This window comes from Melospiza georgiana, chromosome 13 (genome assembly GCF_028018845.1).
Source record: "Melospiza georgiana isolate bMelGeo1 chromosome 13, bMelGeo1.pri, whole genome shotgun sequence".
Taxonomy (NCBI): Eukaryota; Metazoa; Chordata; class Aves; order Passeriformes; family Passerellidae; genus Melospiza; species Melospiza georgiana.
This window is the reverse complement of record NC_080442.1, coordinates 6,427,460-6,445,749: the sequence shown is the minus strand read 5'-3', so window position 1 is coordinate 6,445,749 and position 18,290 is coordinate 6,427,460. Positions and strand designations below refer to the sequence as shown.

At 38.9% G+C, this 18,290-nt stretch overlaps 1 protein-coding gene across 1 annotated transcript in view; it reads right to left on the bottom strand.

Moving 5' to 3' along the window:
- The window catches only part of THSD4 (thrombospondin type 1 domain containing 4), a 215,190-nt gene that overhangs the window by 108,612 nt on the left and 88,288 nt on the right, over positions 1-18,290 (bottom strand). Inside the window, exon 6 of the mRNA XM_058033401.1 lies at positions 17,339-17,475. Within this exon, the coding sequence (XP_057889384.1) occupies positions 17,339-17,475 (137 nt within the window). The remainder of the gene's footprint in view (positions 1-17,338; positions 17,476-18,290) is intronic.

Here is an 18,290-nt window from a genome sequence, read left to right as displayed (position 1 = left end):
CTTTTCCAGCAAGCAATTCAGCTCAGTATTTCAAAATCCCAACAAAACATTCATGAGAAAGTACTTGGAACACTTTTTTAAAGCAAGGCACCAGGTACTTCAGGACTCCAAACTCCCAGGGTGCTGAAGGTTTTCACCAGCACACACATCACTGGGCAAGGCAGAGATCTCCCAAGGGAGCGTTCAAGGGATCTGCTCTGAGTACAGAACACAATTTAGCTGTGACAAGCTAAACCAACAACTGCTGGGTCAGGTCTGTGCTGGCAAGTGGCTTCCACCATTGTTCCAAAAGGAACATCTCCAAAAATCTCAGAGTTTTTACCCATCTTATGCCCAGAACTATTACAGCTGGCATAGCACTGAAAAACAAATGCTCAATAGATAAAGAGAAGAGTTTGTGCAGGAAGTCTGCAACTGTGTTCAAAATGAACTCCTGATGACATTTTACATTTTGTATGCAATTGAATTCTTATTTTCTCTTTGTCCCTAAAAAGATCTTTAAAGGAAAAAAAAAACCCAAACTGCAAAGAGTCCTCAACATAAAAAAGCATGTACTGAATGCTATCGGGTCAAAAGTTTGAAAAATATCTTGGTTTTTATTTCCAACATACCTACCCAATTTTTTTTTGGTATCTTATATATTCTGCATATCTTTCCTTAACAGCACTCTTAGAACTGAGGAGAACACATGAGCCCATCTCCTCCTCCTCCTCTCGGTCTGCCAGCCCCTGGAGGCTCTGAGGCAGCCCTGCAAGCAGCCATGTAGGTCAGTCCTGCTGAAGTGCTTGAGCTGAGCTCTGTGCAGCTGTACCAGCCCTGGGATACACAACCCTCCTGTGCCAGGAGTCAGGTTTCTCCACACAAGGTTCACTGGCAACCATGCCAAGGAATTAACCAGAGACTCAAGTCACTGGGGGGTTCATATGATTCCAAAAAAGCCAATCTGAACACAGTAAACTGTAAACTACTAACTAAGCCTTCTAAAACCTTATTATAGAAATTAATTACTCCTGAGTAGAAGGCTGGCATGCTAAAATGTTTTCAGAACCATAATATTCTCTAGATGACAGCCCTAGGCACAGCTGCTGAAATAATTGTCCACCACGTGAAAACTGAGGTTTACTGGTAAAAACTTCCACAAAAGATTTTCATAAATCAGTGCACCCACTCAACACAAACATCACAGAGCAACATCCAAAGATTCCTGCTTACAGTTTTTCACTGAGCACTGCTGCCTTACAGCCAAAGATGGTACATTTTGCAATTTTTTCTATGCAGTTACTTCTAAAGAAATGCCTACATGATACTTTGCAGCAGATGCAACCCCCTCTGTCCTCCTTCAAACTCACCAGATGCCAAATTTCCCTGTACAGAGCAAGGGTGAAAGGTGTAAAATTTAACAGTGGGACCACATGCCTTTCTGAGACAAAGTACCAGGCACACTGAGGATCAGCATCACGTGGCTACAAAGCTTCTGCATGGCAAGGAGCATGAGCCAAAAGCCCTTGGATCCGCCTGCCAAAAAGCATGGCAAAGGATTACTTCAAAGCAAGCTGGAAGTAGATTATTTGAGCGCCTGAGGCTTTTGGCTGAAAATTTTTTGACTGGATGTCATATGCATACCTCAGTCTTAGGGGTAAAATTTTAACTATTATCTTAGAAGAGGCCAAAACAAAAAAAGGAAAAAATAAAGTAAAAACACAGGAAAGAAAGCTTCTGAATTAAATCTCTCTGCAGAGACACCACATCACCTTCTGGATCGGGACATGGAAACAAACTCAATAGTCACTGCATCAAAATCACAGTGTAAGTCTATGCTTAGTGTAAGAAAAATAATTCAACAAAGGTGCATGCGTAACTGACTGCTGACTTTCATAACATCCATTAAGTTCTGAAGGTTTTTAGAGCAGAAGGTTATTTTGAAGTTTACCACTCTTATAGTACTGTCAGTTCTCCCACTTTTTGCACCTCCAAATATTTGTAGAAAATGTCATTGTAGCCAGGCGTGTCATCCTCCGGGTTCCACCACACCAGCAATGAGCAACAGGCAAAAGACCCAACAGTGCTTCTGAACCCAGGCTCATTTCAACAAACAGACTGATCACAGGCTTCCTGGTTTTTCATCAAAAGCATTAGGAATAATGCAGCATAAATCTTAAATATGCCAGCCCAAGAGAAAAGGCTGCAGTTATTAAATCTGATTTACTGAAAAGCTCAGAAGTCAGAATATTAGGACAGAAGACATTTATAAAGACCAAATAGCTACACTGACATCAAATTACTCAGCTACTGGGCCAAAACTATCAAGATAAATTATATTGTGCTAAAAATATTATCAGAAATACAACCCAAAATAGCAATTAAAAAAAAGCTCCAAGGAAAGAGAGGCTTAAAATGAAAAAGAGTGGTTTACACATTCTAGCCTCAGACAAGTAAAAAAACCCCTACAGACGTAATTTTATCTGCTCTACTTGTTTTGCAGAACAAGTACATGACACAAAGTACCTAGAAAAAAACAACTGGGTCTATCAGAACACTGAAACCTGATGCAGCTTTTGCAGGTACATTTGCAAAATTCACTGGTTTAGATTAATCTCTAGCAGTATTCCACTGGGAGTATGTGAAGAGATTAAAAATCTACCTATGTTTTTTTACTTACACCTCTAACACTCCACAAATACATAGAAGCACAATCTAAGAATTTGTAAAACAGGATTTACTCTTTGCTGTACCCAGAATTAATGTGTTCCACTATTAAATCCCAAAACTTAAATTTATGCATTTCCCTGAACTTCCCAAGTCCCCAAGTCAAACACATATGAAAAAGAGAAACCTTGTGATTTCAGCACATATCTTTGTTCTCACAAGCCTTAGCACCAACCTAGTTATTCCCTAAAGGAATATTTATTTCCTAAAGGAAAAATTCAGTCAAAACCAGCAGCAAACAGCAATAAACAGTATCAAAACATTCAGTCAATTTGGGCTTGTTATTTGTTAGTTATAACTTTATGTTACAGCAGGAATAAAAAACTTGACAGTTTGGCATCTGAAAAGAATTCAGTTACATAATACCTGATACTGTGCACAGCAGATGTTCTCAAACTAGAGCCCACTGCCCTCATGAGACCAGTAAAGACCTTCTAGGGCTTTGCAAAGTCCCTTGATTTGGCTTGTAAACTTGTGCAGTTACTTAAATGGGCTTGTTAGAGGGGAAAGGGTCTCCAGAAAAACCAAGTTTTCAAAGATTAAGAAAAGATCATCTGGTTTCACAGTATGTGCACAAGCACAAACTGATGATTTAAAATGCTCATATGAGTTAAGATCTGAACAATATTTATTTTTATCATGCCATGGCAACAGAGAAAATCTGGGTATGGAAACATCTCTTGCATCCCTGTCTGGGGAGTTATTTGAGCAACCTGTGTTCCCTCCTCACCTGCCCAGAGCCTCCTTGTGGCCCTGCCAGTGCTCCTTCTTTATTCCTAGAGAGCAGCCGACAGCCAGGAGCTGCAGGAATCAAGCAGCTTTCCTTGTCCTGCCATGGCTTTTGGCCTTCCCCTCGAAGGCAGAGTCAGGGTTTCCCTGTCACACACACAGAGCAATCATGTGACACCATTTCAAAGGCAGCAGACAAAGGTGAGCTCCCACAACTGGGAAGGCTGAGGGCTGACGGGCATGCAAGGCTTCGGTGCAGAAAAGATACAAAGCCTGGGTTGGACTGCAAATGAACACACTGATTGCTTCATCTCACTGTCACAGCATATGCTGATCACTGCACACCTGTGAGATCTCTCTCAAAGGCTCCAGTTCAGAAACAGATTTACTTTATAGTTTATATGAATTCTCTTTTTGCTGGAAAACAGTCACAGCATTGCTTTGTTTACCCAAATACAGATTTCTGCTTGGAAACCACTAAAAAGCCAGAGAAAATGTTACATTCAGAAGTAAGATCACTCAAGGAAATTGCTAGTTTGCAGATAGCCTGTAAAAATACAGAGCCAAAAGCCCCATGTGAGTAATTGCCAGATTTTGGAATGATGCTGTTCAAGACTTGATAAACTACTGCCACCACAGCTCTCTGTGTTAGTTTGGCTGCAATTATTTCCCATTGAAATAAACAAAAAAATGTGTCACATGCTGTACTTCCTACTTCAGTGCAACAGCAGTGGACACTATTCCTGTGTCATTAACTATTTTTTCATCTACTGTAACTTTTTCCCCTATTAAATATGTGTTTCTGATTGTATCCATGTGAGATACATTAGTAAAGCATTTTCATTAGTATATCTGGCTTGGAAATGCTTTCTAGTGTTACAAGACTCAGTCAGTCAGTAAAGCTTCAATTCATCAAAGCACTTAAGCCTGCACCTAACTCCAAGTATGCACCTAATCCCATTGACTTTAATGGGACTGCTTACTTGCTTAGTTAGGCATGCATTTAAAAACCAAGGTCCATGTAAGCATAATTGTGCTCTTTGGCCTGGTCCCAAGCCCTTAAAAAAGGGAAAAAACAGGATGGAGAACAAATGTTCAGCAGAGCTGTAAGAAGGCACAGCAGCTTTCTAGGAAATATGCACAACATAACAAATAATTTAACTATCCTTACAGAAAGTCCCAACAATCAGAGTTAGCTTTAGCTGGCAATCCAGTTATTGAATTCTACCAAGATATTTTCAAACCTAAATTGAGCACTTTTAGGAATATTCATTCAATAAAGTTGTTAGAAATCATAAGTAAAAGAAAACTGTAAGCATTTTGTGTGTTAATGCTGTTTCTCATTTTTCTAGTTACTAAGGAATACAATACTCCAATGCTGCTAAGCACTGACACCTCCCTCAATTGTTATTGGGTTGAACCTCATATTAAATAGTTTTAGAACAATGTATACAAAGTCTAAATTTGGAATATAATTTCAACAAGGTGCACTGCTGTAATCAAGAAATTCAGTCCTGCAGCTTAAACTTCTACAGCATGTTAGACACAGAAAAACTTGAGGGCTGGAACACAAAGCAAATGGTGAAACTGAGGACTTCCAACTTCCTCCCCTTTGCATGACAGATGTTCAAAAGAGAGCAAAGGCAGCTGTAAACCTCTAGAACATGAAGTGGCAATGGTTTCATTCAGATTATTAAGATGATTTAAACACACATGAGAAGTGAGATTTTTCCAAGACTGATGAGTCCTCCTCATCCTTCCTAATAATCAGGGTAGATAAAGATAATAAGGTTCTGACAAAAAAAACCAAAAAAACAAACCAAAAGCTTTCTATTGCATAAAACCAGGATAATTATTTCTCTCTCAGAATGACACTCAGACATGATAGTTCAAATGGCCAAAAAAAAGATTTTTAGGTAAGATTTTTATGTAGTTTTATAAAATGGTTACCATAAAGTTTAACATTAGAAGAACAACTAGACTGAACACATTTTCTGAGGGATCAAGTTGCAGTTATACTTTACTCAGCAAAGCTGCCTTGCAGGAGAAAACAAATAAGATGAACCCATTTTTTAACAATGACTCATAGTGCAAAATAAGCCTGAAGCTTCTCTTAAGTACTGTTTTCACTAATATAACTACAAAAACACAAGACTTTAAACTCCTAATACATTAGTTTCACAGAAAATACATCATAGTTTGCTGTAATGCCTCCTGAAAAGCAAAGAAATATCCAGTGCTTTAAGTATCTGGTACAACTGAAAGGTTAGGCAACAGCAATTGGAAGCACACATTTTAAAAAGCCCTGCACAAGTGTTTTACAGTCCAGCAAGATGCAGTTAGTTAACACTGCTGTTTATAATCTCATTTTGGACTGGTTTAATTGGTTCTATCCCCTATCTGGTCTCCAGCAGCACAAACAGTAGCAGTAAAGCATCCATGATATATATCACAATGTACAAGTACTACTTGCAAAACAGTAACTTTTTTTTTTTTTTAAGTCTTGCTCTCCTAGAAAATAGAAATTTAAGCTTTATAAATGTACCAGATGGGGAAAACAAACCTACAAAAGCAATTCCAAGCTCCAGCCTAGCCTCAGTAACTGTACAAATTCATTAGTGTCCATAACAGAGGTGAATGACCTTGGAGCAGTGTAGGAAGCCCCTGCAAACATTCCAGAGTTCAGAAGTCATGTCCATCACACTGGGACTTTGTGTTGGCAAAGGGACTTAACAAACTTCAGGCACGTAAGATAAACTGCATCTGCCACATGCAGCCAACTCTAAACAAACAAGTCTTGCAGTAATAAAATTTATTTGTTTTAATAAAATTCTATAGGCTGTAAAACAATATCCTCATGCAGGTAGGATTTCCACAGGTCAAAGACTTTTCAGTCATGCTCCATTTCTTTACATGTGAGCATAAACTGCAACAATCCCTTTAAAATGAGGCTTTGCCATGGTAGGAGATATATATATACACAATTATGACTATTTTCTAGTCTTACAGAATACAGATATTTTAGGATGTTTCCATGCAGGTCACCATGCCAACTTAAGGGTCTAAATGCCAGCTATTCAGACACTCATACAGTTTCAGTGCTTAGGTACTTCCTCCATTCAGCACAACTACGAGATGACACTTCCCTGTAACACTCAATGGTTGGGCAAGGCCACCTGAATAAATCTTAACAGTTGTTTCCTCCCTCTCAGCAGACATTGAAATTAATATTTTGATATTAAAACCCCAAATTTAGGGACCAATTTGCCTGTGTTCACATTTCATTTAAATTGGCTTAAGTGAATGTCTATTCTTTCATACCTCTTGATATTTCACATTCAGTCCTTCTACTATTTTACTACATAAAACTTTTTTGACATGCACTGCTTATGAGAATTTTAAATCATTAAATAACTGCATGAATGTGAGGATTTCTATTTTAAAAAATGTGGGAAAGGTTAGCCAAGTTCTTCTTCAGCTTTGGTCACATACACAAGCGTAACAAAATGAGATTGGTCTATCAACACAAACCCCAAGGAGATCTTCTGCAATGGCTGAAGTAAATTCAGACATAGTGGTCTTTGCATTTTAAGTACTGAAAATTATGGAAACCCAAACCCACATATCTACTTCACATAAAGCATTACCTCTATGTGTGCATGGTACATCTGGCTTTAATCCCCTGAAGAAAAATATTCAGTAAGACAAAGATGTAGAACTTTTACCTCAAGAAGATTCAAGTGCTGATCAAAATAGCTTAATGTAGTCTCTAAAATACAGAAATATATCTAAGCAATGTAGAATCACTGAAATCAAATGGCACCAGAAGCAAGGGGGGTGAGGCACACCCAAAAACCTAAACTGAATCACATCCTTTTTGAAGTCATGTAATACATACTAGCTAGTAATGCTCAGAAAAAATTCACGCCTGTTTATTGCACTGAATTTCAAGGCACAAATAAAATTTATTAGTTTTTACAGAATTACTGGTAGCTCCAAGAAACTCAATGTTTCCCCCTAAAATAATGTTCTCTTCAGCAGAGAGACATCCATCACTATAAAAATTTGCCTGCTCCCAAAGAACATACCAAAAAAGAAACAATTCACCATTAAATGCATCCCAAAAAGAAAAAGAAAAAAAGTAAAGAATCCAATCAAAACAAGATGCTTTTCCAGTATTATCTATGTGTTGCCCAGAGTATTCTCAATGAAGTGACAATTTCCTCAGCAACAACAGAAAGGTGTCCTGAATCCCAATGGACCAGATGAAGAAATCAGAGGTCCAAGATATATTTCTGTTGTTCTTCCTAAGGTCACTATCTCAAGCTCCAGCACAACAGTTAATGGAACTAATTAATTCTAGCCTAAAATAGCTTTCAGCTATTTTAGCAATGAGATTGCTAAAAATGGATCAATTTGCTGCAGAATTTGTTGAGATGCAGGCCTGGCTTTTCTTCTAATAAGTATGTTTACTCAATTTTCCCCCTAGCAGCTACCTCTGTTCCTCAAGGGACAGTGTCACTGCCTCTTGTTCATACTGTTTTGGATCATGAAAGTTCACAGAAAAATTAGGAGCTATTCTAAAAAGATTACCTTTTTCCAAAAGGTTGATTTCTTTTAGGAAATTTAATTTTTTAGTGTGAGTAAAATCAATATTTAAGCTACAGCTAGTTACTGAAATGAGGAACAGAACTACAGTAATTGTAAAACCCTTCACCCACAGCAAATGGAATGCAAACCTGTTATCTTGAGTCTCTAGCTGCAGCAATTCCAGGCTGCATTATTTCCTACTTGACATGAACAAGCTTCATAGTCACAGGTGGTTACTGTTTTCTGGGGAATCTGCAATAATGTAGTGTCACATCCAGCCCCTAAGCACATTCTAATCTGAGCAAACAACAGTTAATTTTAAACCATGTTTTCTTCAAGATATTCGCCATACTGCACATACGGCACAGGTGTGTGAAACCAACATTTCCTTGTCATTCTACCCAAGCTGTGTAAGACTCCAAAGTCCCCATTATCTCCTCCACAGAATGCTCTTTCTTACCTGTGTGACTCCAGCTCCATGACAGAACTGTCTAGATTTGGTTCTGCTCTGAATATCATCAACAAAAACACCAAGTAAGTTACAACTAAAGAATTCCAATTCTTCTTTTCATTGCACTTCCCACTCTAAGTAACTGGGTCAAACTGTGTGTGCTAAAGGGTACAAATCAGTCACACAGATATGGTGGGAAACAGCCTTCTAGGAAAACAAGACTACATTCATTTATTGGAATCTTATGTCAAGATGATGTTGAAGAAGAAGCATCTCCTTTGCAAGAACATGCATTTAACATCACTGCAGGAACTTAGTCCCCTTCAAAAATGTTCTGCTAAGCAATTCTTCCACTTTGCATTGTGTAAGATACCACCAAGGCACACTTGAAACATCTACAGAAATACATTACACTCATGTGCAAAGGCTCACACCCCTCTACAGCTTGGGGTACAGGGAATTAACACGGGAAGGGAAGGGAAGGGAAGGGAAGGGAAGGGAAGGGAAGGGAAGGGAAGGGAAGGGAAGGGAAGGGAAGGGAAGGGAAGGGAAGGGAAGGGAAGGGAAGGGAAGGGAAGGGAAGGGAAGGGAAGGGAAGGGAAGGGAAGGGAAGGGAAGGGAAGGGAAGGGAAGGGAAGGGAAGGGAAGGGAAGGGAAGGGAAGGGAAGGGAAGGGAAGGGAAGGGAAGGGAAGGGAAGGGAAGGGAAGGGAAGGGAAGGGAAGGGAAGGGAAGGGAAGGGAAGGGAAGGGAAGGGAAGGGAAGGGAAGGGAAGGGAAGGGAAGGGAAGGGAAGGGAAGGGAAGGGAAGGGAAGGGAAGGGAAGGGAAGGGAAGGGAAGGGAAGGGAAGGGAAGGGAAGGGAAGGGAAGGGAAGGGAAGGGAAGGGAAGGGAAGGGAAGGGAAGGGAAGGGAAGGGAAGGGAAGGGAAGGGAAGGGAAGGGCCTCTGTCACAGAAATGTTTGGGACTAGAGGACTGCTTTTTCTCACAACTAGTTTCTTAAGGTGCTCACTAGAATTCTGCAGATATTTTTCATATTTACACAGGAGCCAAACTGATCTGCACGTTCCCACCTCTGACACTACAGTTCTTTGTGTGTTCATGACCCTGATAAGAATAAGCCAGACTACATATAAATAGCATCATCAACAGTGCAATATCAGTAACTAACAAGTCTGACATTTCTGATTTCTGCAAAGTCAACAGAGCATTTACTACAATTATAGGCACAGTTCTACTATGGAAAGAAAAAGGCAATACCTGTAAAAAACATTTTGTACTTTATAGAAGAAAACCCATTTTTGTTTCAAATTTATCTTTCCCTGTTATGAGATACATATATATGTATGTTTCTGATTTCCACTTCACAGGATTTGTAAAAATTACACACAAGGCAAACTACACTAAAACACTGCCAGTGAACTACTAGGATTGCTTGACTCTGGACACAACTTTAATCTTGGCCACATTTTCAATTTCAAGTTCTGCTAAAAGTTCAATTTCACCAAGTTTGAACAAGCTCATTTTGATCTAGCTGTACACCATTTTTCAATCTCTAATCTTATTAAATTTCACAGACTGAGGTGGTAGTAGATGGCATCCAGGATTTTTTTTTCTGAACTTTTGTAAAAAGCTCAAAATCCTAATGTGAAAGCTTAAGCATTGTGAAATTTAAACTGAAGTGAAACTAAATTGTATCTAAATTGTAAACATGAGCTGCTGCACAAAAATTCAAACTCTGGTCTCAGCAAAGGGTTAAGACTCAGATTCTTGCTTTCCCTGAGAATATTCTCCCACCTCTGTTTAGCTGAAAGGCAAAGCACAACTTTTTGCAGACAAGTATGGTCAAAATATACATAAATTACACAAACCCAGCTTGTTACAGAAACACAACACTGCTGTTAATTTGGCCTTAAGTACTTTTCACTAGCATTAGGACACACAAATCCCATTAATCCTATGAAACAAAGATTTGCTACATAATTCTCATCTTAAGGTGGAGAATCTGGACATTAAAAACACATTTGGAACAAAGATGTATCACATGGAAGAGATGAGAACCAGTTGCCAGCAAGACACCCAAGAGAGGGAGGGAAGTCCCAAAACTACTGGGCTCCACCTTGGTTAAAAAAACTGGTTCTTAACAGGGCTACAGCATCCAAAAAAAAGCTTCTGGGTGCAGTTTGCACACTCAGCAGACACTCAGATCCCTTGCACAAGTTAGACTAACAACAACCAGAGGGTAAATGAAATGTCCAAGGTCCCACAGTTGGTTGGAATAGGGATCTGCATCCACAGCAGCTCTCTGAAGCAAGCAGCAGCCATTGAGCCCAGCCCATGGACTTGGTCTCCACGAGACAGTCACACAGTGGCACCTGCCTATCCCAAGAGTTACAGCTTTCACAGTTTTGGTCTAACACAGGGAGTCAATACTTCCAGCATATTTCAAAACAGAGCAGCTCCTCAACTATTTGCTCTGGGTCATCTATATCTGTGTGTGCAAGTGCTGCATAAAAAGAAAAATAGATACTACGCACAACTACAGCCTCTATGGACCTTCTTCCCAAGGATTTATTTATTCATGCGACAAGTTTGCCTATCCCAGTCTACCAAAATTGTAATCTTTGCTTTAAAAGAAGTGCCTAAAAACATACTGGACCCTTTCCAGGCTCTAAAGTAATATTATAATGTAGTTAAATGAAAACAAAGCCTAAACACTTAATTTCCTGTAGATTTCCAAGATTGCTGTTTCAGTTTCCTGACTAAATAATAGGTATTTTGGAATATTCTGTTACAGTTATTAGCATTTTCAATTTGCTCCTAGAAGTCATCAAAACCAAATTAAGCATTAACTTACTCTTTGGCTCCTTATTAAACATCAGCTTAGGTCAGACAACATTTTGCTGCACTGTCCTCGCTTTCTAAAAATTCCTCTGTTTTCACTAAGACTTCTGGGTTACTGGCATCTGGTAGTTTATTAGAATTAACAAAGTCAAAGCCCTAGTGCCTAAATTCTGAAGTTCCTGAAATTATTGAATTGTAATAAATTTTTCATTTAATCAGTGATTTATCTGTTTTAGCAATAATTAAAATACTACCAATACTCACCTGTCATCACGTATAAGAGTATCGCAAAAAAAAAAGAAAGATGAAAAAACCTTTAGCTGTAAAAGCTGTAAATACACTTAAATATAATTCCATACTGTATTTCTAAGAACTGACTTTTAGATGAGGCCTGAAATATCACTAGTCAACACAGCTACCACTGCTAGCACAAGGGAGTACAACTGCAAACAAAGAAAAAACCCTGCTCTCCAGACCACAGATATCACAGGAGGCAGCATGGATTGAAAGTGACAGAGAAAGTACCAAAACAAATCAAATTAAAATGAATACTAATTCCATTTATTGTTTCAATTATTGTTTTAGCACTCACCTCATAAATCCTCCCACATGAAAGCCTTTATTTTTCCTCACAACTGTTCATAAATAGCCCCTCATCTACTTCATGATCCCACCTGCCATGAGAATTTGCTAATAAGCTGTCTCTACCATACATATGTCTTTTCGTTAATGTATAGTAAATTAAAGTTTTACTGCACATTCCAACTCTACTGCAGGTTAAATTCTAGTAACTGACACCATGCAAGCAAGCAGAGAGAAAGTACACAACCAAAGGAGAATTCTCATGAAATACGTGATATACAAGCTTGCTCTAATGCTGTACAATTCTTTTTTATTCTCCTTGCTCTTCTTATGTTTATGATGATAAAATAATTTGTGACTGTTTACAGTGACAGTCTTCTAGTATGAACATTAGCAGACAACAATAAATTCAAGAACAGCTTCATCATTTTTATTTTTGTGCACGACATAACACACCACCCCCCACAGTGAGTGAGTTCCCCTTCCCAGAATTTTTCTGGGACAATGGTACAAAGCTGATGCTGCCCATTCAGAGCCTCCACTGCCACAGAACACAGGGTCAGGGAGCCAAATTCAGATGCTCCAATGTCAACACCTGTCTGAGAGGGTCTGCTGACAATCTCTACTGTCAGGCAGCTGACCAAGGATCTTTTTAAGCATTCTGCAGAGAGGAATCTAAAAGCCCTTTTTGGGAGTCCCAAGCTAACCAGCACAATGAGATGCTGAAAGTCAAACGGCTTGAACATTTCCAGGACGAGAAACATAATTCAGCCAATTAACAGCAAAAGGTATCATTTATACTGCAGGAGTAATTGTGAAGTTTTCAGCCCTCTTCTAAATAGGAGAACAAGAATGAATATTTATGCAGCCAGTCCCCTTCTTAATAGCTTTCTCCCCACTGCTGGCTCGTCCAGGTGTTCAACAGATCCCTTCAATGTGAGCTGCAGAACGTTACTTCTGCTGCACCCCTCTTTGTTTCTTTACAATAAAATCTGAATTACTTTGTTTCCCTCTGCTATTTAACCTCAGAAGAGGGGTCCTGCACTAGCTACATGACTTTTTACAACTGCTTTCCCAAACTTTCATTGAAATCAAATGTATTTCAACTGGTTGAAATTTCTTGGTTGTTTTCTTTTTTTCTTTGAACTGCTGTAATCTAACACAAAACAGGTTTGGTTCTACTGGTTACCTAAAAGGCATAAACTACATCTTAGTAATTTCTGCATAAGAGACATGACATCAAACCCTTCACCTCCACCATGATACAGAGTACACAGCTCTCTGTTGGTTTCCTCATTTGTGAATGCAGGATAGTGCTGCAATCTATCTTCCTATGGGCTACCATAGCTGGTTTTGTTTGAGTGCATCCATGAATATTTGGCAAGGGACTGAGAAAAAGGAATAGCTAAGATCACATTTATTTTCTGTTTTTATCCAAACTCCTTTTTTCTTGTCTGCACTTTATTTCTCCATCACAGAAAGCCAGTATTTCAGGGGAAAAAACAGTGGTCATGAGTTCAGGGTTTTTTATGAACAAGCACGTGAAGGGATTGGTGTGTCACTGAATGGGTCTTCATGAACACTCCCAGCCTCCTTTTATACACTATCCCACAGGACTTTATCTTGTTTCTTTAAAACTAAGCTGGAGTGATCATTTGATTATTCCAACCTAGGGAATACTTAATTATTCATAAACTCCTGACTTCACTTGCCACCTGATATACATCAAACTGTTTAATCAGAAAAAACCAAGGCCCAACAACATGCAATATTTTATTTTCTATTCCACTGTATACCCAGCATTCTTGAAAACTTCAGAGTTTTTTTCAGCTTTACTTTGGATTTATCATTGTCAACATCATTTTCAAACTAGTTCAAAGAGAAGCATAACTCAAGGATAATAAAATTCCCTAATTGTGTCACTTAATCATTAGAGATAACAGCATTTGCTTTCAGAACAACTTCTCTAGTGATACAATTAAGCTCAAATCTGGGATGTATTTTCTACTGTCAGCCAATCTAGGAAGACAAAGGCATACTGCAGATAAGGATTATATTCTACCTTTTTATAAAGACAAACCACATCTGAAAAATTACTTTTAAAATTGCAGAAATAAGAACAAAATAAAGGCCCACAACACTCTATTACTCTGCTGTATCTCAAGCTGCTTCTGATAGGCAGGTTAGACATTTCTGACCACATCAGACAGGAGAGCACAGTGTGGAGCACAGAGGGAACCACAATCTGGACTGGCCATTGCTGCACTTCAGCACCTACTTTTGATTCAAAGCAAAACAAACCTTTTCCAAGCATTGTGCTATGTATGTAGCTCACATAAAAGCAGCTAAAAACCTTTTAGAATGAAGATATTTTGTAATACCATTTTGGTTGGTTTGGTGGGGTTTTTTTTGAAATGTTAAATGCCATTGTAAATAACATCTGATCCTGATAAGGTCTGTTTTCCTGGGTCATTTATAGCAGAACTATAGATTCAGACAGCAGCTCCATGGAAGAGTGAGGAGCTCCATCCTTTACACTGTGAAGTCTTTTCCAGAACAAGAGGCAGCTGGACAATAGGAAAAGAACAAATATGCAGATCCAGTGCTTAGTCATTTTGTCTGAACTTGAATATTTGCTACTCACAACCACCTGCCACCAGATTTCACACCAGTTCAAAGGCAAACTTAAAACAATAATGTCATCTATAGTTCTCTTACCTGGACATTAGCACACACCAGCACAGTTCCAAATAGGAGCTCCTTGCCTCATCCTGCTTTTCTGATGGAGATTTAGCATGGTTGGCTATGCTTCCTAGAGCTGACACGAGTTACCTCTCTAGAAAGTTTGCAAGGTTTTCAATAGCTGATGCAATCTTTTTGTTTTAGGCAAGTAAAATCTCTATTACCAATCATTTTGCTACTTAAATTACAGTGTGTAACTTAACTTACACAGTTCGTCTTAAAACTGTGTAGATATTTTTCTACTAACGTCAGCAGTTAGCTGGAAGACGAAAACAAACTACATTGCAAGAGAAAATATAATATAAATATCAGGAGACAGAAAACAACTGTTTCACGCACCTTTGAGAGGTATCTACAGTTCCCAGCCAAACAGAATTTTGGGTGAAATGCTGAATGATCCTTTGTAAAGCGCGCCCTCGCGTGGTAACTAACAGCTCTGCCAAAGCAATTTTTTTCACAGCTCCCAGGTGACGTTTGTGTCTCCAAAACCACCTCGAGTCGGTGCTCACACCTGCCCAGGTACTGGGACGGCTTCTCCGAGTGGGAGTGTCCCAGACACATGCAACAACACATGCAACATTCTGCCCTAGAGGCACTTTCTCAATCTATGGGCAAGGTCAGAATTGTTAAGAAAATTCTTTTCTCATCGCTTGTTTATTAAAGTCTCCTCCATATTCTCTCTGCATTTTTCTTCTAAGATTAAAAGTTACTGAGTAGCAGCAACCCACTGTCTCCAGAAGAAATGTAAGGATACACACAATTCACGCAAAAGAAGGAAAAAATCTTGAAGGAAGAAAACAGACAATTCTGACTAAATAGCAAATTGAAGGAAGTCCCACTGGCAGTCACTCTTTAATTTAATAGCACTGCCAAAATGTAGGGTTAGAAGAGGAGTAGCAAATATATTTACAAAAACAACATCTACTCAATAATATTGAAACATATTCCAAGTGTGTGTATTAGGAATAACCAGCTGTAGCACCAAATAAAAACTACAAAAAACCAGAAGTGGAACTCAATGGGACTGTCAAGGAAAACATTTGTTCACTTTAAAAAATCCATCAGTAATAATATTATTCAAGTGTGCAGAAAACCAAACTTACAGAGAAATAATGCAACTGATTTTCAATATCATTGTTCTACTTCTTTCTTCTGCATAGGTAGAATATCACCCCATTCTTCCTGCCTTGTCTTGTTTTATTTTAAAAGTATTTAATTAATTTAAGAAGTTTTAATTTCATTAGGATTCAGGAAATACATAATCATTTCAATGAAAAGTGAGTTTTTGCAGCACTTGGGTTAGTATATGTGCCAGTTACGACAGTGTCACAGACAGACAATATGTTCTTATAATTAAATACTCTAATGTGTTGGGCTTTTTCACTTCAAGTTTTTTTAAGGACTATTTCATCTCATATATCATAGTCTTTACTTCTGAATAATCTTTATTATTTCAGCATTTTCCATCTTCTTTTTCCTCTTAAGGTAAGCTGAAAATACTAACCAAAACCAATGATCCTGGGAACAAAACAGACAATGGTTTGTAACACAGGGATATTATTGTTCTGGTAATGTGAAAGAATGTCCAACAGAGGGTGATAGAGACCATATGTTTGTAAGACACAACTCAATTATCAGTTTTCTGAGTCATGGATCAGAAATGCAGTTAAAACAAGTTTCTGGCCCTTTCTGAATTAGACTGAGATCAAGGAAAGCTTTAAAGCACAACCAACTTCACCCAGATCTATCCTGCCCAAAGGAAATTCAAAGCTATGGCTTTGCTTGCACTAAGAAACACAGAACAGAAACAAACATGGCATTGTCCAGATGTGCACAAGTAAGAGGAATTGGGACATGCAGAGGACAAGGCTGTATTCATCAGTGATTTCCCCTGGCAAACCAACTATTTAAACTGAACTTGACCTTTCACTATTTGAGTTCATGAGTCACATCTGAGCCACTTCTGCAGCTTCTGCCAACACATATAGGAAACATCAGCCAAGCGTCAAATGCCCCTCGCTAGGAATTTATTTCTTTCACTAACCTCACTTGAAAGATTACAATTTTTTTCTAAACACTGTAACATTTTGTTTAAAATTGCTACCATCATGCAAAGAGTGCATTTATTCATTGCAAATGGAATCTACACAGCAGATGGCAGAAAGTCAACACAGCAGCTCTTTCTGAACCCATGAAATGTAACCACTCAATTGTTTTCTAAGAGAACATCACTGCTGAGTAAAAGGAGAGCCAATAAGACCTGAGGCAAACACGGCCCAATCAGAAAAGTCTGACTACAAGCAGCTATAAAGCAATCCAAAGAAACCATTCTGTTGCAGACTCTGAAAAATATCTTCACTCTAAAACTGAATTTAAAAAGATATTGTATTTCTTTCTTATTTAAGCTATCAATTTTTTTGCTCTGGTTCTTTCAAAGAACCTCTTCTGCAGAAAGTAAAATATGTTGAAAAAGATCATTGGCACACACCTTAATTGGGGCTAAAATCCTAAATCCATCCCTTCAGCACTCCTTAGTTTGTTCTCGGTAAACACAAAAGTTATTAAGAAATCCCCCAACCTGCAATAATAAAATCGAATGTTTTTCACATCTACTTTTATACAAATAAAATTTAAGAAAAAGAAGCAAGTTTAGGGCAGCATTGCCCAGGCTGGGGCAGCTGAGGCAGCGCGCCTTACCTTGCACTGCCCTGCCACGCAGATGGCCGTCCCGTTGGGCTCGCAGGGGGTGCCGTCGATCACGGTCTCCGCCTGGCGCACGTAGAAGCGGTAGCCGATGGCCCGGCAGTTCAGCTCACACTTCTGACTGCCCTTCACTGCGGACACAACGCAAAGGCCTCGTTACAAAGAGCACAGCAGGAGATTGGCAAAGGAAAAGCTCCTTAAACGGGCAGTAAGGTCCGAGGGGAAGAAACAAATATGCAAACAAAGCATTGTAAGTGACCACACCAAATGAACGGTTATTAACAACTCTGAGGTAAGCATTCCAACACACCTTATCACAGTGTAAACAGCACCTCATTGGTAACGACTGACACTTCCCTAAATGACCAAGAGTGCTTTTAGTTCCTTAAAAACATTGCCCGGTTCGTCTTCTTGAAGCATAGTGGCATGTTATGGCATTTCATAACTCCTGAGTGTCAGAAAAATTACACCATCATCAGAAGGGTGTGCACCAAATCAGGCTCACTCATACCAGTCTGCTCAGGGCCGTTAGGCATACAAACATCCAGCACTGAGAAATGTTTTAAACAAGACAGATGCACATTTGTAAAAATTCTGTTGCTTTTTCTCTTCATTTTTACAACTCAACTCTTATTCTATTCCACTAAATTTCATTTTCAAAATTGTATAAAATACATTCTCATTCAAAACCCTGTGATTTCTGCTGACATGCAAGAAGCAATAGGAAATGACTCCACTGAACTCTGGGTGAGAAGAACACAGAAGACAAGAAGCAAGATGTTATCTTCCCCTGTGAAAATCTGTTCCTGGAGCAGATACAGTCTAACACTCCCCACATCTTATGCTATCAGGTTTGTTAACACATTTGTGTAGCCTCTGTTGCAAATCATCTGTCAGGTCAGAGTTGCTCTCAGCTTATTACCACTTGCTAACTGACATAACAGTA